The sequence below is a fragment of the Argiope bruennichi genome, chromosome 8 (genome assembly GCF_947563725.1).
Source record: "Argiope bruennichi chromosome 8, qqArgBrue1.1, whole genome shotgun sequence".
In the NCBI taxonomy this organism is placed as follows: domain Eukaryota; kingdom Metazoa; phylum Arthropoda; class Arachnida; order Araneae; family Araneidae; genus Argiope; species Argiope bruennichi.
The window spans coordinates 76673893-76699077 of NC_079158.1; the positions used below are offsets into that span (position 1 = coordinate 76673893).

At 26.2% G+C, this 25185-nt stretch overlaps 1 protein-coding gene across 2 annotated transcripts; it reads right to left on the reverse strand.

Annotated features, from left to right (window-relative positions):
* Window positions 1–620: 620 nt before the first annotated feature.
* On the reverse strand, window positions 621–24466 carry LOC129980956 (DDB1- and CUL4-associated factor 8-like). Of its 2 annotated transcripts, none has more exons than XM_056091485.1 (12): window positions 24329–24466; window positions 22259–23112; window positions 21575–21715; window positions 12794–12888; window positions 12039–12146; window positions 11874–11934; window positions 11330–11384; window positions 11123–11230; window positions 6787–6917; window positions 5291–5410; window positions 4269–4385; window positions 621–1099 (listed from the first exon to the last, which is right to left on the reverse strand). In XM_056091485.1, exons 2-12 carry the CDS (start codon window positions 23078–23080, stop codon window positions 995–997), a joined length of 1863 nt encoding a protein of 620 aa, XP_055947460.1. In that variant the 5' UTR covers window positions 23081–23112; window positions 24329–24466; the 3' UTR covers window positions 621–994. The 2 variants fall into 2 exon arrangements, with proteins under 2 accessions (XP_055947460.1, XP_055947459.1); XM_056091484.1 differs by lacking the exon at window positions 24329–24466 and adding an exon at window positions 23890–24156.
* Window positions 24467–25185: the final 719 nt, after the last annotated feature.

Sequence of the window (25185 nt, forward strand, 5' to 3'; positions counted from 1 at the left end):
ATGTAGCTCTCATTATTCGGTCCATTTCATTAATATAGATAATCATTTTCATTTCTATCTCAATTATAATATCTTTTTAATAAAGTCTGCAAGGAAATGCTCACTTTTTGATTCTAATTATATTAATGTGAATTGAATTTATCTTGAAAATTTTTCTTTTGTATAATTTTAAGTAATGAACTATAGAATACTTATGAAGTTATAAAGATTGTTTTAAAAGAGAAATGAAATTAAGACCAAAGCACAATGATGTACTAATAACGAGATTTTGATGTTTTCAAAACAACTCATAAGTTTGCAGCTTTACTAATTGTTTTTCAAATAATGAAACATTCATTTTTCGCCCCTCCCTTTCTTTTTTTTTTTCATTCACTATAAGCCTTAATCAGTACAATAAAATGATACTCTTACTATCTGGATAACGTATTTCTATGTATAAAAATTAGGAAGTTGCATAAAATGTATTATAAAAATATCTATACACATACTTTTTGTTTCATTACATATATCTCTTAGATTTGTGCTTACCATTTACAATAAGAAATTTGCAAAAAGAATACAAATGAAAATATTTCAAAGATCATTATGAAATTAGAATAGATATAATTGTTAAGCCAACATTCATATAAAATTAATTTTATTAAACAGATATATTTTCACAGTTACACAACAATTAAGTCTCGAAGATATTATAATTTTGCATCCACATTTCTATTTTCAAATAGAATAATCATCAAAATTTCTTCATAAGAAATTAGAGAAATCTAAGATTCGCATGGTACAAATAAATCAAATATATAGATATATATATGTACAAAAATAGGAGTAATGAAACTATCTGATAAGGCAAAAAAAGCATAATAATTTTTTTTAACAATCCTTTTGATTATAATATTGCTTTCTTTATTCAAAACTAAAATCCTCATAACAATCCCAAACAAAAAATTTTCTCTCCGTAGTGAATTTGGATGAGAAAAAAGAGTCCTCTTTCTTTTTATGATTGATTGCACTGAGGAGCTGATACACCAGAAACTTCCATATCATCATCAGATGACGTACTGGAATCACTATCATCCCTTTCGCTAGAACCTTCAATTTGCTGTAAAATTTTAAATTGAAGATCAATTTCATATATGGAAGGCATATCATTATCATTATCATACAATAAAATCTACCAGGGATTAAATTTTTATATCCATAAAATAATAGGATTTCTAAATTATAGTAAAACATAAAATTGATCCATTTTCCACCTTATTTTGAGACCTATAATAAGATGACATTTTCTTAATCATTCAAAATGAGATACAATATTTTTATTACATTTTAGATGGTAATTACTTCAAAAACTTGCAATAAAATTTAAATATATACAAATTTATGCAAGTTTGTTCAAATAACAAAATAAGAAAAAAAAACTTATTAATAAATTTTTATAACACAGAGGAACGCCATATTGATTATATTTTGCAATAACTAATTTTCAATTAACTTCCTTTAACATACGAGTTTGATTAATTGAGAGCATCCTTTTATGTATCATACATAATGGGGGAAAAAACAGCAGACATTTTCCAGTAAAGAGCATACTTGCCATAGAGAATGACTTAAGTATAGAATGACATTTGTTTTGTCTAAAAACAAATTTAATCAATTAACCAAATGTCATTTATATGTTTTTTATTTGATTAGTGCATAAAAAATAATATAGAGACAATATAATAACTATTTATGGACAATATAATTATCGTCCATAAATTCCATATTTATGTCTGTTTGCCACCTTCCCGTCTTATTTTTCAGTGTATTTATTATGAAACCTTAAAAAATTTTAGTATTCAATGTCAACAATAAAATCGAATATGACAATTTGTAGGAATATTTATGAAGACATGATATAGAGTGAATCAAGATAACATTTCAAATTTTCGATTTGTATATAAGGGTTACATGACAGAATAGCATTGAGCCAATAAGTACTGGGCATGACATTTCAACATGTTGAAAGAAAGTTACACCAGAGAAAATTACATCACTTGGGCATAATTTATATTTGATTTTATATAGCGAAATAACTGAAAAATTAGAGAAGGAAAAAGGATAACAGATATTGCCATGAAACTGGACATGATCTGCAGTATTGTTTCCAGATTTAAGGTAGTATCAGGTGGACAGAATAACAAGGAGATTTTACCTGCAATATAATGGCCTAAGATGACTGGTACATTGTACTAACAGTGAAAACAAATAATGTTGTATAATGCTAATAGTAAAAACATAAACAAAAATGACAACCAATCAAATGACAAATCAATTCAATGCAGCTATAAGGATTTGGATAAAATGGGATAATGTTGTAAAGAAATTGCTATAGAAGTACATTTGTTACGTATGTCCCAACCTCAAGACAACTCATTATAGTAACTGTTTAAAACTATATATGACAAGGATTTGCCTTTACAGAGCCTTTTTGAAAAAGTTGATTGTTATCCTATGACAGTAACTAATATAATACAAAACTGACAAAGGTCAATGTCCGGGAAAGGGATCAATGTAGTAGTTAAAACATAATAGAATGAATGGGCAAGCATCAGAATTAATAGCAAAATAACTTTACACATATTTAAAACAGGAATTGATTTTTGCAGAGCATATAGCTGATTGTTCTGCTATCCCATAGTTGCTATTTCATTATCCTGTCTCCTCATAATTGCTATTTAAATTATGCTGTCTCATAGTTGCTATTTCATTATCCTGTCTCCTCATAATTGCTATTTAAATTATGCTGTCCCATAGTTGCTATTCCATTATGCTGTCCCACAGTTGCTATTTCATTGTGCTGTCCCACGGTTGCTATTTCATTGTGCTGTCTCATAGCTGCTATTTCATTGTGCTGTCCCACAGTTGCTATTTCATTATGCTTTATCATAGTTGCTATTTCATTATGCATTATCATAGTTGCTATTTCATTATGCTGTCTCATAATTGGGAGAAAGCCATCACGGCTCTAAATTCAACTGCAGTGAAAATGTCTTGTGGGGTTTTTTTCTTTTTTTCCCTGTGTTTCTGTCAGAAATAACTTTTTATTTATGGACAATGACTTTGTCAATGCAGTAGTGTAATTGTGTAAAATTGTCTCACCAGTAAAGATATTCACCAAAACATGGCTAATACATTCACCTGATTCTGTATCCCATAAAAAAAATATGAGATATTTCGGAACAATTTAGCTGCTCACCTATATCCTCAAACAAACATGTTTCCCATTTGCACAGTTAAAGGAGAACAGAAAATTTCCTTCAAAACTTCCTTAGTCAACTTAAAGCATATAATAATTTAAAATTGCATTGCAATGCAAGGTACCTAAATCCTTACGAATATACTCTCTTCGATTTGCCTGCAATCATCTGCATTTTTTTTTTTTTTTTCTAATGAATGTATAAACTTTCTGTCTCAATTTTCTATGATTTCAAAGGCAATCGCATTCTCTTAACCCATTTGTTGCCCCTAACATAAAATTGCACCAATAATTATTTTCATCAAGATCATTTGTTCATCAATGTATAGCAACGGTTAACTATATATGTAAAATCATGATAGAACGTAGTACATTAATACAGCAGACATTGACAATAAGAAAATTTTTTACAAAGTATGGGTGAAGTTTTGAGATCAGAAAATATTTCAAAAAACCTTACTAGTCAACATTATTTAGATAGTTTAAAAAATTATTTTCATTATATGACTATTCTCTTTCTGTTTCTCATATTCATCCTCAATTAATATGCATAGTTCAGATTCTAATCTATTACTTGGGAAATTTAATGAAAAGCCCTCAGTAGATCAAAATATCTTGCTTGTCACGCTGGTTTTTCACAAGTGTTAACTAAGCAAATTACAAATAAGTTATTTCCAGAAAATACATTTCCTTTTTTAAAAAAAAGCAAGCTAAACTTAGTAATTATTTCTTTAAATGTAAAGATATACAAGAGGTAAATAATATTATAAAATGATTCAATAAAACAAATTATTTTCAAAAAAAATTAAATTTTTTGCTTGGATAATAAAATTTTTACAAAAATATTAGGGCATGCATACCACATCAATATTATTGCAATTACATCAAATTGTCATTCTTCAGTAATTTTGAAACATTGCAATCATTCCTGGTTATATGATAATTAAATGCCTTAAACATACTTTAATAATTCATAACATTAGAGTATATATACATATTGCAGTTTCAGTTAAATAATAGTGTTACTTACCCTTCGTCTAGATCTAGAAAGATGCTGCATCAGGAACCAAATTGTTTGGTCAACAAAAGCATCAGGATATTCCCTAGAATGATCTTCTTCCCTTTCTTGCATATTTCGGGATATATGCTATTTGAAAGAAAGTGTATAACTTATATTAAAATAAATAGTAGTTAAATGTAAGCAATGCATTCTTTTCAAATAATTACAATTACATAATTCACAACCTGCATGCAATTCAATAATAATTATATAATCAACAAAAGTCAATAAAAAATCATAGAAAATATTCAGCAAAACAACAATTTTGTCAGAATCTAACTGCAATTCAGAATTTAGTACATTTAATCGGAAGATTTTAAAACTATGGCAGTAAAAGTTAAAAAATGAGAGATAAGTTTTTTGAATTCAGGTTTTCCTGATATAATACCCTATGAATAATACCCTCGCCCCCCCCCCATGCCAGCTTTAAAAAAATAAGATAAACACATAGTTGTTTTGTCTTACAGGACAGATACCTGAAGTTTTAATGTTTCATAACCCTCGTAATTATGAATGAATAAAGAAATTATAAACTGAAAATTTTAATTGCTTATTGATTGCAATTCATATATTTTAATATCAGAAAAGACATACTGAGTACTTTTAACCAATTTAAATCGACTTAATATATAAGTAATTCAATAATATTTCCAATATATTTGATCTTTTTTTTTCTTTTTATCTTAAAAAAAATGAATGGATTATACAATACAGAATTCAATATAGTTCTAAATTAATAACATTCAGCTTTTGAAGCAGTTTTGCACCAAGTAATCTTTTTTTTTAATTGAAAGATAGATATTTAACAAATTTCACTTGCATTTTAGGGAGAAGTAAAAGAATGGAGGGTGAGTATTTAAATATTTTAAATTTGATTGAAAATTAAAGTTAATCATTAAAAAAAAAGCTCTAAGATTGAAAGACTTTTTTTGCCACTAAAATATTGTCACTAAATTTACAATTCATTTTAGAAGGATAAATAATATATACACCGTTTTTAAGTTGCTCAAATCAGGAGGGTCTTCACAGGATGGCACCCATATTTTAATATCATCATCAAGACCGCTTGTGGCTAATACGGGCATAGTTGGGTGTTGCTCTAAACAATTAACCTGTAACAAGAGAAAATAATAAAATACAATATTACAAAATATTTCAACATATAAACCAACAAAAATGCTTAAAAAACATAATATATGATAGAAATAACATTTTTAAATCTTTATAGTTCCAAAATATTTTTTTGTATTCCCTTAAGAAAAGTTATTTTGAATAGATATGTAAGTAAATCAACATAAGAATAATACTATTATTCATATGGGGGGGAAAAATCTATAATCTCACTAAAGACACACAGGATTGTGATTAAACAATGGTAATCTTGATAAAGCAATATGAAAAGAAACATCACTTAGCTTACATCAGAAGTTGTTTGATCTATTATTATGATAATAGACTCACATAGTCACAGACTGCCATGCACATGATTGTAAAAACTGCATCATAACAATTAATAATGCTGACACATTAATGCTATTTGGTACAATATCTGATCAAGTTGCAAATTATTGTTATTGACAAAATATTTCTTTTCTGTCAGTTTCTGGTACTCAATAGATCTAGTTCAAATTAGTAATAATCAGTTCAAATTAGTAATAATCAAATTAGTTAAGATAAAATAGTTATTTTAAAAACATTCATTGGAATTCATTTTTTGTGTGAGAGCATGAGGAAAAATGTTCTATGAAGTTTAACTACCTTTTTGTTTTTGTTTTTAATTTGATCAAACAAATTGCTTAAAAATATCTTATATTTTTATTTTTGCATATTCTTTTAATACTGAAATAAGATAAATCTTAAGATACACAAAGCAGATTTGTTAAATGAATAATTCATACAAAATCTGATGCTCACAAATTTTACAAAAAAATTATATTAAAAACATATATCATAATTTATTTATTTATTTTCATTTTATTCTATAATTTTAGTTTGGTTACTAGCTGCAATTTTAAAAAAAATCATATCAAACACACTGCAGTAAATTGTGTTGATATATTCGAAAACATAAATGTTTTTTTAGTATAATTTTAATTAAAAATAATATCTACATATAATACCAGATACTTTTGATATCAAAATGACTTACAAAAAAAAATTTTTTTATATCTTTTTTTGTTCAAATAATTTCTGTTTCAAGCATTTAATATTCTTCACAGTATTTGCTTGTTTATAAAAATTCCAACCTCAATCATTAACTTTCAGGAAAAAATATTAGAGAGATTCAAATCTGAATAAGAGGTTTGATATATGCATGTATATGTGTGAAACATTTAATTCCTAAGTACTGAAATATGAAAAGTATAAACACTAATATGAATCTATTTATGCTTGTATCATACCTTTATATGAATCAAATTTAACTGTTCCAACATATATAACTATACATATACAACATACATAACTATACATAATAAAATTAACTTACTGCTCCTCCTTCATCTCCATACATGTATTTCACAATGTGCTCAGATTGTTTTTCCCAGAAAAATATACAACCACAATCACTTCCGCTCATTATGTACTCACTCTTAGATCCAAAGAAATTAGTACCTTTCACTGAAAGTCAAAATGTAAATTTAAAATATTGAGCATCACAACAGAACATAAATGACAAGGTGATTCATACTTGAATTTATATATATGAAATAAAACAAAGCTTATGTTTATTTCATAATACCTAAAAAATTAACAATAGATACAAAATTCCTCTCGGCAAGCTGGAAGGCAAAGATCTGAAGGCAACTGAGTTATTAGCTGACAACATAAATTGCTGATGTAGAAATAGACAAAATTAGGGAAAGAAAATCACTTTTCAGCACCTAACTTGTAAGATATTGCAATTATCGGAAAACTTTAAATGCAAAAGTTGTTCATCTTAATGAGGCATTAATTTGGTTGATTTATTTTTCTACCTTCAATATTAAGAATAAATTATAGTGAAATGAAAATTTCAACCCTCCTCCACCATTTCTACCTCTGTTGAGCTAGATGAGCCATTTATGAACTCGTACAAGATTTTTACATTTCTAACAATATATTCCTAGCCAGTTAAAATCCAAACAAAATTACTCTAGTTATCTTTCCCATATAAGATAACATGGACAAAGCATTGGACTTATATATATGTATGTATGTGAACATATTTGAGCAGTTGTGTGGTCAAATAGAAGAAACTTTTTAAATATTTAACTTTGGGTTTAATTAACTTAATTTATTTCATTCCGGAGGCATAATTTATACAGATAAAAAGTGGTAAGAAATATGTCAGTCTACATCGTGACACAACAGTAAAAAAGACCAACATTTTTCCCTTTAGTGTTTTTACAATAAGATTTTGATAGGGATTTCTTTGAAATGTGTAGTCCGAGGAAAGGGAAATTTAGGTATTTTTACAACGTTGTTGCAAACATTAAGAATTTTCATCCGTTCACTTGGAATGTGGGAAAATACTAAAGTGAGTAATTTTATAGAGCATGTGTTAAAAGTAATTAAATAAAAAGTGGAATTGGATCAGGAAATAAGAGACCGTTTTAGAATGAAGTTAATATGGGCTAAATTAAGATAAAAATTAGGAAATGAATTAGGATTTAAATTATATATAAACTTTTGAAGGAAGGATGCTTTTGGGTTCTAGGAACCATGATTGGTGAAGAATTGAAGAAATTTTTCCAAACTCTTGCCATGAGAACCATTGCAATAGGTAGAGTTCCAACAAGAAACTACCTATTAACAACCCATAGTGCTTATAAATGAAATTTCAATTAGTAGATCTTCACATACAGAACTTTCTCTCCAGAGAGCGTAAAAACTATTAAGAATGCTTTAAGACAGATTTTGTTTACTTCTCCTTAGAAGAGACAGTGCTTCCGAGATGTATCACCAAAGTCTTCAAGTGTGTCATTATTGGGATGATGCAACAGTACATGGTAGTCAATATTATTAACAGTGCAAGTGATCTCCCCTCCTCCCCTTTTTAACATTAACATATACAGACAAAAAGTAAAGCATTTCTTAACAGTATAAATTAGTATAAAAACCAAGAATGCATTTTAGGGCATTTAAATAGAAAATTTGATATAAAGTTACACTTTTCATCCTAAGATTATTGGCCAAATTCCTATGCTCTAAATTGTTGCATTTCTGGCAAACACATTTAGATATACATGAATTTACAAAACAATACAAAATCAAATCACTGGTGAATTTTACTTTATATTTGATAAACAGCTGCAACTCGGACAAAAGGCTGTATGCTAAATTTCATCTTTAAGTTATTAATGTTTTTTTTATTGTTAATATAATAAATATATTTGATACAAATTTTTAATCAAAATCTATAAATTTAGATATAGATACCACATTAAATTTCATCTGTGAGGATCAATTTCACAATTACAAATCATTTTTTTCTTTGAATATGAGAAAGTAATAAAAAAAGATATCAAAGATAGATATTTATTTATTCTTTTGAAAATATAAATTCTGTAGTCAAAATTAGATTATATTTAAAATAAATTACATCTTTAAAAATTGGCAAATGCAGCAAAGGAACAAAAAAAAAAGCATCTTGACATTAATAACTTAAACTTTCTAATTACTAAAATGTGAATGTCCTTAAAATTCATATGGAACATTGTGTCCAAAACACTGTTAAATGAGAATATGTGTCTTAACACTAATTGCAATGTTAATTCTATGCATCTACAGAAAACTACACCTGCTTGGATTAAAATCTACAGAGAGTTCTAACCTCATTATTTTCCTAAAATTATACTGCACTGTACTAACACTGTACCTTAAATTATATTTAATCTATATAAGCAGTTTCTTAGTAACAAATATCATGATAGATTGAAATAACAAAGCATACTTTTGAGTCACCAGTACAGTATCTTGCAGAATGATAATGTAACCCTCTATGAAATATAGTACAAAAGTGATCAAAAGAATTATAAACAGATGATATTTGACTAGCCAAGTCCTAATCTGGTACTTCTCCAAACTAGAATCACTCGATGAAATCGAATTTGGTGATAAATAAACAAAAACTAAAAGAACAAATAACTTATATAAAATATACAAAAAAAAATTGAAACTTCAATTTTTTCCACTCCAAATACTTTTAAATAAAACTTACTAAATTTATATCATGTTTTAAGATATAGTACTTTCATATTCACTAGGTAGTTATATCTGCTATGTCATTTTATTATATGGAATAATAGACGAACTAGTAATTATAGTACAGTAATAGTAATATCTGAAGGTGAAGAATGAAAAACAATTGAGTTCAAGCAAATCATCAACCCAACAGACAATTCAACATCAGCATCTCACAAAAAATATTTCAAATTTAAAAGCAGTTTCAAACAAAAAAAAAAGGCAAAATTACAACTTTTCTTTAAGTAATTCTAAATACACACATACAAATTTTTCCATGGAGGTTAGTTAAGAGATATAATCATGTAATTGCATTTTTTTAAAAAGGACTATACTATACAACTTTGAAAACAGAAAAACAGAGCTCTAAAAATAAAATTCATGAATCTAAACAAAACTCAGCTTGAATCTAAATACACTATCTTTTTAAATCAATATATATATGATTCTAAGTCCAATCATAGAAAATAAACATTCCTCAAAGAAACATAAAGCATTTGATAACACAAAATCTGAAAAATTATAATCATCATAAAATTCTATAGGAGATAGGGCAATCATGTTCTTAAAGAAATACAAAGGTTTTAAACATTTTTCTTTATTTATTCTTATAAAAAAAGTTTAATATTTTTCTTAAACAGTTTCTTTTGATGTGATATGAAGCATAATTTTGGTTTCGTGTCTTCTTTAGGAGAAGCCCACTTCTTACAAGGAATGTTTTTTAGAATTAATGCATACGGAAACATAATTGTCTCAAGTCCTTACTATGTTATTCCATAAATGAGTTTACAACCATCTATTTTTTTTTAAATATTGTAATATTTCATGGAAGAGTTAATTCTAAATACAAAAAAGGTTTGATTTTTTTAAAACATTTAGATTTTTCTTAATTATATCAATAAAAAATTATTGTTTCAAAAACTAGAGAAACTGATTGCTTGCATCATATTAAAAATTAAAACTAATATAGAAAGAAGGCAAAAAAAAAAAAAAAAAATTCAAGAGAACTTTTAAGGCAGATATGGATAATTTCAAATCAATCGAATTAAGAAAACAGAAAGTAAACAAGAATATAATCGTGGCTAATTTTTTTTTTTCAATAACTTCTTTAAAAAAAAAAACCAAATTATAATTAGAAACCAATCAAATATAATGTAAATCAATTCTAACACTCAGTTGCTAAATTATTTGCTATAATATAATTAATATGCATATTTTATACATAGAGAATATATCAAACTATCAAAAGTGATTACCTTATCTGCCTAAGGCTATCACTTAGAGGGTTAGACCAGAATAGGGGGAAAAAAATCCAAGTTCCAAATAAAATCTTTTAACATTAAAATCTATAGCAAATATTAAGATTACTTATAATAATTTTAATAATTATGAATTATTAAAATTATTCTAAAATCACTTTTCGTGTAAAAAACAAAATATGATTACATAATAGTTATTTTTTATGCCTTTTATATGATTAAAAATAAAAAATAAAAGATGAACATTTAAAATAAAGGAAAAGTAGAATTTGTGAAAGAAAGAAAATATCTTTAAATACACAGAAAAATTTTCAGAACCTATTTAAAGAATAAGTAACTAACCAGTTTGATTATTCCTATGCCCTCTATATCTGTGAATATATTCTGTGGTATCCGTTGCTGCAGCATCAAATAAATAAATATCTTCATCATTATATGATGCCAAGATTTCTAGACAGGAAAAAGGTGGGGAAATCATGAATACATTTGACAAGAAAAAAAAGTTGAAAAGAAAAATGCATATGATTTTTAAGCTTTTTCCTCTTTTACCTGTTCCAGTATAATTGTAAACTAGAGAAGTTACATTTACTTTATTATCATTCACCTGTTGAAAAAAAATCATTTATGAAATACAAATAAAATAACATTTAATAAAATTATAAAAAGACATGGATAAGATTCGACAATATATTACAATTAATTTTCATGATTCAGAAGATTTATTTGCACAGAAGACAAATATAACAAATTTTGTTTTTTTTAATTCTTAATGCATTAAAATTATGTACAATATAAGAAAAAAATCATTTTATGACTATTTTTCTCACAAAAATACTTTACAAAATATTAAATAAGTCAAATTCAGGCAAAGAAATAAAAAGAAGTAAAGTTGGCACTTTATACATATACAATAACTGAGGATCAATTAATTCTCTAAGAGAAAAATTCACTTTCTCTATTCTTAATATTCAATACAAAAGCATGAAAAGCAAGAAAAAATTAACTTGTTAATTTAGTAGAATATTATTTTAATCCCAAACACAGAAAGACAAAGGAATGAATAATAAAAAAAAAAATTATAGATAGAACTTACTAAATGTTCAGGGCAAAAGTCTTTATAAGCAGTATCAAGAGGATAACGGGTATCATAGACTCTAAAATTTAAAAAGTTCATTACAGAAACAAAAATGGAACTTCTTAATTTTTAAAAATTAAAGAAACATATTATTTGACAAAATATGTTTTATAGCATATTTACTTCACATATTGACTTCTACCACCAACTGCAAATTCATAAGATTTTTGAGGGTTGATGAAAATGGTATACAAAGGCACCTTCTTTTCTTTACTTTTACAGACTAATAATCTGAAAAGAAAATATTTAAAGCTCAATTTGGACATACATTAAAAATAAAATAGAATACAAAAAACAACCACTAAAAAATACTTTTATAAAAAATATATTTTTTATATATCCCATTTTTTAAATTTAAAATTTATTATTAATACAGTAGAATTTTGCACTAATATAACATTATCAGTTGGTATGAAATCAAAATTTAATTAAATTCAATCTTTATAATTAAATATTGAAAATATTAAGGAAGTGTATTTATTGTTATTGTGAAAACAATTTTATAGAATTTTAAAACTTAAGCACATCATGAAGAGAGTAACAAAATTTTGTTTCTGTAAACATGAACAATAGAAATATATAAAAACAGCTAAACAGTTCCAATGTTTAAAAAACTATAATTGACAGCCTCAAGAATTATTTTTTTACTTTAGAAAAAGCAATTTGTAAGGATTAATACTTTGTAACTGGAAATTACAGGTAATTTTTATATGAAATCTAAGTCTTCAGCATTTATCCAGATTAATTTTCACAAAATGGCTCATTACCATCAGGTTGTTCCCTAATTTATGAGATTTGAATCTAGCAGCAAGATTTTTTTAACAAATATAAAACGCATATTAAAATATTCTTTCAATTTCTTAAATTTAAGTACTTACTTATTATGCTTTTCCTGTCGCAAATCTATTCCAAAAACAGCAGCGTCTTCCCCGCAAGTTAAAAAATAATGTGGAGAATCCATTTGCAGTGCAAGCTTCAAGAAATAAATAAGTAAAAAAAAATATATATTTCTTATATGAAATAGATGTTTTAAAATTCGAATCTTAAATAATATTTAATATAATGCAGAAATTCTAATCATAATAATATTTCATTTTACAAAAATAAATTTCATTCAATAAAAAAAAAATCAACTCATCAAAACTAACTAAACTTAAGTTCTTACTTGGTTATTGATTAAAATTGAAAGATATATGGTAAATGATAAGAAATTTCAAATTAAAATATTCTTTTATTTAGAAAATTAAATGAAACTGCAGCCACTCTAATAATATACCAATAATAATTCAATCAAAAAAATACTTATGTCCAAAATATACTTAGTATAAAATGCAATTTAAACATTACCAAATTTTTTTAAAAAAAGAGCTACTGGAAAATTTTAATATTTTTAATTATGAAATTTTAATATTTTTTCATAAAAAAGTTCATTTAGTAATTAAGACAATACATGCAAGGAAATAAAAAGATAAAATGCAACACCTTCCATTTAACAATGCAATGCAAAACCAAACGTAGGAAGGAAGGATAACTTAAAGGGAGGAAAAAAAAAAAAAAAAAATGCTTTGGTTTTTACTTTCTCATACATGAAATATATAAATAGAAAATATTGTAATCGTCAAAAAATTCAATCCTAATATTTTGATGCATCTCCACATTTTAGAAATTCAGAATTTTAAAAATACATTTTGGAAATTATATCTGTTTTTTGTGAACCCAATAGCACAAAACCTTTTTGAATTAGATTGATGAAATTTAGTATATAGTCTTAATACTGTATTCTTTTGTTAATTTCTATAAAACTTTAAATTACATCCCCCAATAAGAAATCCAATGGCATGTGTGCCTAGGAACATGACAACTTAAAACTTAAAAAGCTATATAGACAAAATAATATAGTTTTATCATCAGAGTATCAAATTTTGGACCATATTTGTTAATAATGTGACTATCTGTCAACCTATACTAGTACCTATGCTAACATTATTATTAAAGAATATCACAACTTAGATATAAGAAATTTGGCTTATGACTAAAATAATATTTGTGCATAAAATTTTGGTCATAATCAATGAAAGGACAACAAACAAATTGCAAATTATTATCGTTTTAATGATAATTTTTACTTATAAATTAAGTTTCTATTTTTTAATAAATATTTAAATAAAAATTTTAACCATTATTTTTCAAAAATTTATTTCACGTAAAATAAAGATAAAATTTAACCTACTCGAGCACATTAGATGTGCATGGGAAAAAATTAGCTTTTATCAATGTGTTGTCATCACATTGACAAAATTTCAAATTAAAAATATGTTAAATATTACTGCAAATTATACCTAGAAAAGTATAATTTTCAACATGTGTCTGTACGAAATGCAATAAATTTGAAATATGATATTTTCTAAACATTTTCTTTTGTGACATATTAAATTAGTGTTTCAATTTGATTTAAAACATACAGTGGCTCCCAAAAGTGTTCATACACTAAAGAAATTTGCAGAAATTGTGTTCTATACTTCTTAATAAAGCATTTTATTAGTTGGGTTTGTTTAATTAGCATCTTTAAATAGTTCTTAATAAAACTGAACAAATATTTTTATAAAAAATCAACTAGTATTATTCTAAAAAATAAATAAATAAAAAATGTCACAAAATTAGAACACAAAAGTCTTCGTACATCCAAACATTATTTATTTAAATTTATCATAAAAATATCTTTTGTGGCTTATTTTTCTTCTAATTGAAAAATACACTAAAATCGTTTGATTTCAGTATTTAATATCACAATTATTTATTCTATTTACTTTATTCTTAGATATGACGCGCATTCGTAAAGAAACAAGTTTAGACGTACGAAAATTAATTATATTTCATTTTAAAGATGGAAAATCAATTAGAGGCATTGCAACTATAACTAATCTACGTCATTCAACGGTGCAAAGCATAATAAAACGTTACAGAGAGGGAAAAAGGATTGCAAACAAGCCTCGTAATGGTCGCCCTCAAATTTTGTCAGCTAGAAGTCAAAGAAATATTGTGAGTAAATTTCTAAAAAATCCACGTCTGAGTGCAATAAAGTTTACTTCACAATATAATGAATCAAATGGAACTTCTATTTCCTGTGAAACTATTCGTAGAATTATTCGGAATGCTGGTATACATGGCCACTCTGCACGAAGAAATTCTTTGTAAGTCAGAAGAACAGAATTGCTAAGCTTAAATTTGCCAAATCTATGATAAACCAGCCAGAGAGCTATTGGAATTGTGTCTTATTTGCAGATGAAAGCAAGTTTAACATCTTTGGAATGGATGGGAGAATCATTGTATGGAGAAAAAAAAAACAAAGAACTTAATCCCAAGAATTTAGTTGGAACAGTAAAACATGGCGGTGGAGGTGTCATGGTTTGGGGGTGTATGTCAGCGGCTGGAGTAGGCAATTTAGTATTCATTGATGGTATAATGGATCAAAGAGTTTATATAAATATTCTCAATAATAATTTAAAAGTGTCAGCACAAAAATTGGGCATTTTAAACAACTTTGTGTATTACCAAGACAACTATCCTAAGCACACGGCCATGAATGTTCGTCTTTTTTGCCTCTATCATTTCCCTCAAACCCTTAAAACACCAGCTCAATCACCGGATTTAAACCCTATAGAACATATTTGGAAAGAATTAGAGGTGTGAATAAGAAGTCACGACATTAAATCGAAAATTCAACTGAAAGCAGTAATGATCGAAGAATGGAACAAGATCAGTGCAGAAGTAACGGACCGTTTAGTTAAATCTATGCCCAAACGTTTAAAAGCTGTTATAAAGAATAAAGGATATCCTACTAAATACTAAACATTTATAAAAATTTAGAAAATTTCATATTTAGTGATTTTTTTTAAAGTATATGATCACTTTTGTGTCCTATTTTTGTGCAATTTTATTTATTGTCCTTTTTTAAAAAATAATTTGCATCGTAATTAAAATTTATTCTTCACTGCTTTATTAAAAACTGTAAAAATATGCTATGAAAAAATTTTCATGTAAAAATAATAATATATAATGGTAAATAATGAGGTTTTTAATTGATTCTTGTTGGTGTACGAACACTTTTGTGAGCCACTGTATTTAGTTCAATACATACAAGATATTCACTCTAATCAGGAACCAACAGCTAATTTGTAAAGATAGACATACATCTGCTAACAAAATGGTCTACATGAAATAAATAAGGATATTTTATGCAATTTCAATCAGTAAACATTTTAATTACGAAATTGACATTTTTATGCAGATCCCGTGTTTTGCGAGTCATGTTTAATCAAATATTTTTGAAATACTAATATTTTAAGTAACAAAAGTTATACTTTTTTGCTCAAAAACTGACGGAGTTATGAAAATTTAAATGCTTCTATTCTATTCCTATAAAAATGGATGAATTTGGACCTCTTCATCAACTGTTTTGAAGAAAATAGACAATAAATGCTTTGACTTTCTCAAGACTGATTGTCTAAAGTAATGAAATTGTTGATTGTCCTAAAATAATGATATTCAAAGCTTTATAACTCAGTGAAGCTTGATCCGAGAAGATTGGAATGCTAGACTGTCAAAATAATTTTACTGAACATGATTTATACGATTGATGAGATATATAAAATTTAGACTTGATAATTATTTTCAGAAGTTTATTATTGATTGAAATAAAATAAAATATTATTTACCCCCATTTAAATATTTTTGAAGGAAAAACTGAATTTTATGATGAATCAGACAAATTTTATTGAATAATTCTTGGAAATACTGCATAAATTATTTTAAAAAATATTCTGTGCAATTCATAAGATTACAGAACTGAAGGATTCGATTTTCTGCAGTCATTTTTTTTAAAATTGTGTTTGTTTTTTGTTTCAGCAAAAAAGTTTGTATTTATTGAAGTTTTAACTGCTCAATTTCAAATTCAAATTTAAAACTGATGGAAGTTGACAGTAAATTAGAGAAATATATAGTACAATGTTCTGAACATCGTAAAGCTTTTCTAATAGTGTAAGTTATATGACTACCAAAATTTGAAGCTTAGTGAATAAGCTACTAAGAGACCAAAGTACATAAATATTTAATTAAAAATTTTAGTAAGCATTATTCATGGCAAACTAGGTTGTCGCTGGCAAAGACGATTAGTTTAATTATAATTTTATTATTTGACAAATTATGTGAAATGTATCCATTTAAATTGTGTAAAGATATTAATTATGAATATTTGAACTGGCATGTTTCCGATTTTTAAATTCCTAAAACAATTTAATTAATCTATAAAATGCCCTACATATCATATTTATTATTAAAAGATATATATATATACACACACAGTTTGGTACAATGATAATACATCTCTTAAAATTTTTGCATTGTATATTTAAACATAAATCTTACTGCATTTTAAAATTAATATTTATTCTTGTGAAAATTAGACTATATGTGCATCTAGTTTCTAAATTTAAAATTTACATTCACCTAAAAATTAAAAGATGTCGTTTGATGTTTCATTTTAAGGAAAACGTTGCCCAAATCACATCTAAGAAGCATCTATTTTGATATTTACAAAAATGTGAATTTTCTTTGAAGAGAAAACAAATTTGCTAATCCTTTTCCAAGAAATCCATCTGAAAGAATGAATGGATTGGTGAAAAAATAACTTATCTTAGGTGAATTTTGCATTTTGGCTTGTTGGCCAAATATAATGTTCAACAAGCTTTATTTTAATGTTTACAAGTCAGATTAATGAAACAGAGTGACTTTGCTCCTGCTAAGAGAATTTGTGTAAATAATAGCATTGTTCTTGGTTAAATCAGTAGGATTTTAAACCTGGATTAACAAGCATAATTATGGCAGATGTCAGACCATAGAGAAAAATACAATCAAGCCATCTGTATTTTCTAAATAAAAAAAGAGAATATCCAAGGCACATCTGAATGAAACATTCCCTCTTGTGATGACTGTAAGCCTGCTTATATGGCCCACTAATCATAACAGAAATCTTGACAGCAAAACCAAAACAATGCCTGCCAATGTCCTTTTTTTTTTTTTTTCTTTTTCTTTTCCTCTCTTTCCTCTCTTTTTCTGTCTCCCATAACTGATGACAACTTTCCACAGCCCTTGGTAAATAAATTCCAGAACCTCTAACATTTTCGTAACTTGATGATGGAATTGCATCTAGTAGCAAAAAGTAGCTAGTAGTAGCATCTATACTCTGTTTCACCCTAACTTGGCAGTAGTGTATATTCTAGGCATGCCGAATCACAGTCGATGTGAGGGGAACTGGGTTACTTTAAACAATAAAGTTACTAGAAATGCAGATCGCTGGCGGAGCTTTATCTCGCAAATTTTTCGCCAAATAGTAAATATTTATTAACTTTATTATATTATCATTTTAAATCAGAGAATTAATTTTTTCCTTATTTTCATTATTTTGTTCAATATTATTGATACATTATTTTAATAAATCATTAAAGTTATTTCATTTCGTTTCATCGTTTCTCAAAAGAAAACCCTAAACCTTTCAATATTCTGTAAAGCGTAGTTCGGTTAATGTTTTTAGATAAGATATCTGTATCATCGTTCACATCTTTTAAAACTTTATCTAATGTTGGGATCTCATTTCTACGAATAAATGCATGGAGTTTTCGTCAGATACAGGATAATGTAAAATCATATTTTAATGTAAAATCGTTTTTACATCATCATATTTACTTTTTCATAAGTTGACCTGAATGTTTACCTACTGAGCCTGGTAGCTTCTTTCCAGGGGTACTTAAAGGACTGGATGCCTTTATTTCTGTTTTCATGTTGCACTTTTTGTTGATTTCACTCGTCTTGAAGGTGTGCACAGCGTATTCGGTGATAACACTTTTTCTTTTTCAGACATTTTGGAAGTGAATAGAAATGACGAATCGAATAAATATTCAACAATCAAAACTAATAACTACTAATGTGATTAATAGTATCAAAAATATCAGCTGGTAAAAAAGCGAGAATAAAAAAGTACGAAAGATGATAATGGTTGGGAACTAAATGAAGCTGAGTTGGCGGAGACGTAAAAGAAAAGCACGCCAAATATTTGACCTTGAAGACCGGTTCTAGCCAAAGTGGAATTCATTATGTCAATCGTTTCGTTTTATTCGCTCGCTTTATTTACAAAATACTTAACAGATAAACACTTCTAACTTGAGAATAATTTTAAATACATACTGATAAAAAAAGGATTTCTGTAATTTATGATATTATTTGATAAATTTCTGAGCATTTTAACTATTTTAAAGTCGGAATTGATGGGGAATTCTTTCCCAACGCGGAGCGTCACATTTTCTGCCTTTTACAATACTGCCAAGTTAGGGTGAAACAGAGTATAGTAGCGATCACTTTTCGAATTACAGATCAGCAAGATGATTTTTTTCTTTCTTATTAATAGCATTTTTAATGGATACAAACTAGCCATCATTTAGGATTGTAACATTTTTTCTAAATGAATTTAGATTAAAGAAAACTTGGAATAACATCAATTATTTAACTAATTATTTTAATTAATTGCTTTGTTAAATTACAATAAATAAATAAATGTTGTACTTTACTTAATGGTTACTACTTTAGATTAACTTATTCTTCTCCCTTCCTCGTTTTAGACTTTCTTCTTGAAACAGATTTTTGGATTTGATCTGACTAAGTTAGGCCATGGAGATTAGCAACAACAACAACCAACAACTTTAGATTAATACTAATGAACAGCTAAATGGGTTTATAGGATATATGAGTAAAAATTGGTATATTTCAAACAAAATTTAAAAAATGAAAAAGGAGAGAGAGATTGAGCAAGCTAGATAAGAATAATATAAAATTTAGAAAACAAAGCATAAAAAAAAATCTATTTTATGCATAATATTTCAAACATATGTGTATTATTTTTTTATTCTAATGTCATTCCATATCATGTTCTATGATTCATTATTTTTTTTTTTTTTTTTTTTTTTTTCTTAAATCAGGGAACAAAATGAGTTGAGATAAGCAAATTAAAATTGTGGGAAAAGAAATTTTAATTGTTTAAGTCATTGTTATCAATATATAAAATAATTATAATTATCATATAGTAAATACACCAACCTACTAAGAAAAGGCAGAAAATTCATTGAGTAGCATTTGTGCCACTTATAAGGTATGCAGTATTCAAAAGAAAATCATTTACTTTTGAAATACTAAACTAATAAGCAAATATGAAAAATGAACCTTCAGGTTAAAAATACTTATAAGATACCACTTACAAGGTAAGCAGTATTCAAAAGAAAGTTATCTACTTTTGAAATATTAAACTAATGAACAAATATGAGAAAATGAACCTCGGCATTAGATATACATAAGTAGCAGTTTTCAACAAAAATGAATTTAGATCATTATATCTAGACTATGACAAGACAAATTATATAAAAACAAACTTTTAAAATGCTAAAATCACATAAATATTGTTTTTCTATTGTATTAAAAAAATGAATGCTACCATCTAATAAAAATTTAAGTTTTGCTATTGCCAAAACATATTTATATATGTGCATAAATAAAAATAGCTTTTAGAAACTTTTATTGGGCTATTAAAAAATTAGATTTTTTTTTTCCCCATCCTAATTATTCTTACTCTTTCATTTTTAATTTATGATTTATTATAATTAATATTGCAGGTAGTCGCAACAAACTTTTTCATAAATTTCCTACCCCCAAGTATAGGATGACAAATTAATTACATTCATCAAATAACTGATAATTAAGTTCTGAAAACATTAAAACAAGCACTATCACTAAAAACACATAAGTGTATAAAATTTAAAAATTCTTACACATAAGAAAATACATGAAAAGATTGATTACAAAACTTTATCCTCTCAAGCACTGGAAAAGTTAAATTGCAGAAATCTTGATAAAATATTTAATGAGAAATTTAATAATCCTGTAGCATAAAATTTCATTAAGTTATTTAAATATAAATGTACTTCTATATCAATTAAATTTAAAATGGATATATATTTAAATTTTTCAGAATTTTTTTTATTTTAATGTTCAGTAAAATGCAGTCATAATAAAATAAAATGTGTCAGAATTAAATAATTTTTTAATAAGTTACATTTGTAATGTCATGGCAACATCATTAAAAAAAATAATCACTACAATAAAAAATTTATTGTTAATAATTTTTCTATTAAAATTTTTGTGTTTCAAAAATTTATGAAAAGATAGCAGTGATGTCAATAATACAAAGACAACAAATATATCCTTGAATATTCATTCAATTTATAATATGAAATATAAATTATAGAACATAACCCAGAAAAAAAAAGATATTTGGTTTCAACAGGTTTTAAAAATTAAATTTGAACGATCTTTCCTTTCTTTTAATTAAAAAGATTTCAATAAATAATTTACCACATAGTCTCATTTTTTTATAATTTGAAGTTTTCAAGTAAAAAGCATTTTTATATATTTGGTCCAAAAAGAATTGTTGCACATTTTTTAAAACACTTCAGATTTTTTATCTGGTTTAAATTTAAACAGAACTTTATTAATAAATATCTTAAAATATTATCTTTGAAAGTAAAACAGTCTCTTAAATCACTGTTTAAGAAATTTACCTTATGAGCAGATCCTTTATGTTGAGCAAGTTTCCTTGTACCTTTACATACACCTTCCGAGGATAGCTCGCCAAGGCGTACTGCTCCATCTCTAGCACAAGTTACTATGAAGCAGTCATTACTGAGAGGCATAAACTTTGCCTAAAATAATATATAAGTATATATTTATTTAAAATTCTAATCCACTTTCAGATATAGTTATATAGTCAAATATTGATTTTGTATCAAGTTCTTTAACAATCAATCATACTGAACATTGAAATGCAATAACCTCGTTTTAGAAATAATAAATTATATACCCCCCCCCTTCTAAGTGTAGGCAAGAACAACTTAAATTGATGGTATATAGAAAACTTGAAGTGAAAGAATCAATGATAAATAATATATTTTAAGACATGGAAGAATCCTTTGAAACAAAGCAATCTTAATTTTAAATAAAGTTTCGTTACTTTGATTAAGGCTCCTTAAAATTAAATTCAGCTCACATAAATCAATTATTTTTAAATCTATTAGGGTCATATTGAAAAGCATTTAACAGAATGTAAAAATACATTGCATAACTAAAGTTGTAAATAACTATACAGTGATAAATGATAGAAGATTCATGTTTTTACATGATTTAGTTTATATTTTTATATACCTGAAATACAATAAATTGAGCAAATGATTTCCTTGATTACTAACCTGAAAGACATTTGCTTGATGTCCACTTCTGTACTCTAGAACAGGTTCAGATATAGTCCAGTTCCATACTATCACATGTAAATCATCAGAACCACTTACTAATCTAGTTCCAGTAGTGTTAAAATTCAGAGCATTAACACAACCATCATGTTTTTTCATCTTATACATAAGCTCTAAACGCTCCACCATATGAAGAGCACCATAACAATTATATCTAAAGAGATCTGGAGAATATTTGGAACTGTAACCATATTGGCGAGAAAGAATTGATTTAGGTGCTGACCAATTATGTTTTGGTCTTGGAGCATTTGGTGTTGGGTCAAAATTTTTAATTTCTTTATTTTTTGGTTTAACTTTTTCAATGTCAATATCATCCTCACTATCTGATGAACTAATAATGCCAGGGGGATCACGAGATGCTTTTTTACGTATAGCATCTTGTAAACAAGGAAAACTTTCAAAAGGCTTAGCAATTGCAGAATTTTCTTCTGCTGCAGCAGCTTCTGATTCTGTCATACTAATAGATTCTAAATTACCAGAATCATTACTGTCTTTCTCACTTTCATCAGGACCTGTTGAAATTTCATTTGCTTGGTCACACAACTTCGAAGACAAGACACATACAATACTATTATCAGAAGAATCACTTCCATCAGAGTTATCACTTTCTGGTATTATATTAATTCCACTGTCATCTTTCTTCAAACGTTTTCCATTGACAGGTTCCTTAGCAGAATTTCCATCTAAATTAGAAGAAGATTCCTCTGATTCATGGCCTTCAGGTTTTGTTGACCTTTTTGAACTACTTGATGTTGATTCCATCTTTTAAATGCCACCAGTACTTTACAAAAATTCTGATGAGATATAAACAAGTATACATTAAATATATATTTATAAATAAGAATATATAAATATATATACTATTCTTGAAAGAAATATATATATATATATATATATATATATTATTCTCAATATGAAGATTTAAAAAATATTGAACTTAATTAGACAGGAATACTTATTCTGTTGCTAAAGCAGTTTTTTAAAAAATGTATTTAAAAAAATAATATTAATAAATATATATATACATAAAAAAAAAGAAGTGCTAGAAAAACAGATATTTTAAGTGTCACAATTAAATTTTTAAAAATAAATTGTAATATTTAGTAAATTTGTCAAAAATATTATGAAAAAAATTAAACATTGGAAATTTCAAGATACTTTCCATCAATTAAAATAATAATTAACATAAGTTTACTGTTAGTTTTCAAAGAGAAAAAAAAAAAAAAAAAAGGCTTGCACATCATGAGGAAAGACTTCAAAACAAGACATGTTTACACAGAAGGAAATTTGCTTTACAATAAATACGTTCCTATAAGATTATATTCATTCTTTAACTACTAAAACTCCATTTTCATAACAGAAACTCCTTTTTATTAACAAAAAGAAATCTTACAAATGAAGTTCTAAATCCTTCAACTACGGAAATTCATTTAAAAATACTTCCCTGTTTTTTCATACGTCTTTATCTGACTTTATATAAAGAAGCACTGAAAATTTTATAGTGTAAACGCATTATAAGTGAATTATTTAGGTGACTGTATTTCATCAACTATGTACACATGCATATATACCTTTAAACGTTCGCTCAATTTACTTATGCTTTGATGTTTGCTTAAGTTCACAGTATGGTTTAATCACACATGAGATGCGCAAAAGCGAAAACAAGTAAAATGCTGATTGTGATTAAGTATAACTCGAATGTAAATATTTTCTTGAACACTGAACTACTGCAAAGTTTCCAACAGTTTAGAAAATCTTCATGATGTTCGATTTGATAATTCATAGCAAAACATTTTCCGTCTCATTTCATGACATGGAAAAAAAGTAATAAAATTAAAATCAGCTGAGGCTGCTGCCAATTTTATTCAAAAATATACCTTTAATAATTTATTTTGTTAAATATAAATTGATGAAGTAACATAAAAATCGTACGAAATAAGTACATTATTTTAGAAATTTCAAACATTTTGAAATAGAAACATTTTAATGGACTTAAATGTAGAAACTTACAAATAATTGCGTACTTTATCTACGCTGTCAATCAGACAGCATATTTTTCGAAAGCTTAATATTAATCATCTAAAGCTTATCTACAACTTATATAGGCTATGAATACAAGTAGAAATCATAAGTAGCAGCTGATATGAAAAATATGTCTTGTTGGTATAATTTCAGAATTTATTCAGAATCTGAAAATAGGATAAAAAAATGGGATGACAGCCTTTGTAGCTAAAAATTCCTAAACCCCCCTCATTCAAACAAACAAAGGAAAAAATGTTTTGATGTCAGAATACAGAGTAGGCTGACAACTTGCATTCTCCACGATTTTTTAATAGCAAATATTTGTTCCAAAGAACTACCATTTCAATTACATTTTAGTTAAAAATTATTTATTATTAATAGTAAATTTTATTAATTCCAATTAATACTTTATTTATTAATTTAAGTAATACACACAAGCACAATTTTTCTAATTTGGCTTCAAAATAACTCATAACAATTAGTTTTTACATTTAATTAAAGGATATTAAGTATTATTTAGCTTCTTCTTTTTTATTCAAATACTGCCCCTTTCTTTCATTCTTAAAAATTTACAAAAATATTTGCAAAAAAAATTGTTCTCGGTTTTTTTTTTGTTTGTTTGTTTGTTTGTTTTTACTGACCGTCAAAAATTGTCAATATTTCAGTCTATTTTTTTTATGAGACTCTTGAGATATATCTACACTAAGATCTAATTTTGGAAAAATGTTGTATATCATTACCTCAAAATCTTTTATATTATTTTAAGGATAAAAATAATAATAATTGTTCCAAATAATATGTGCCATTTAATTAGAAAGTTAAGTAAATTCGTATGTCAAGGGTTA

Bases quoted from the DNA above. Each gene is read 5' to 3' on its own strand.
- LOC129980956 (XM_056091485.1), bottom strand. From the start codon at position 23,080: ATGGAATCAACATCAAGTAGTTCAAAAAGGTCAACAAAACCTGAAGGC. The intron at 5,411-6,786 runs GTAAGTTAATTT...CTCTTGTTACAG, and splicing joins ATGGAGATGAAGGAGGAGCA to GTTAATTGTTTAGAGCAACA. The intron at 4,386-5,290 runs GTGTATATATTA...TCTTTCAAATAG, and splicing joins ATTTGAGCAACTTAAAAACG to CATATATCCCGAAATATGCA.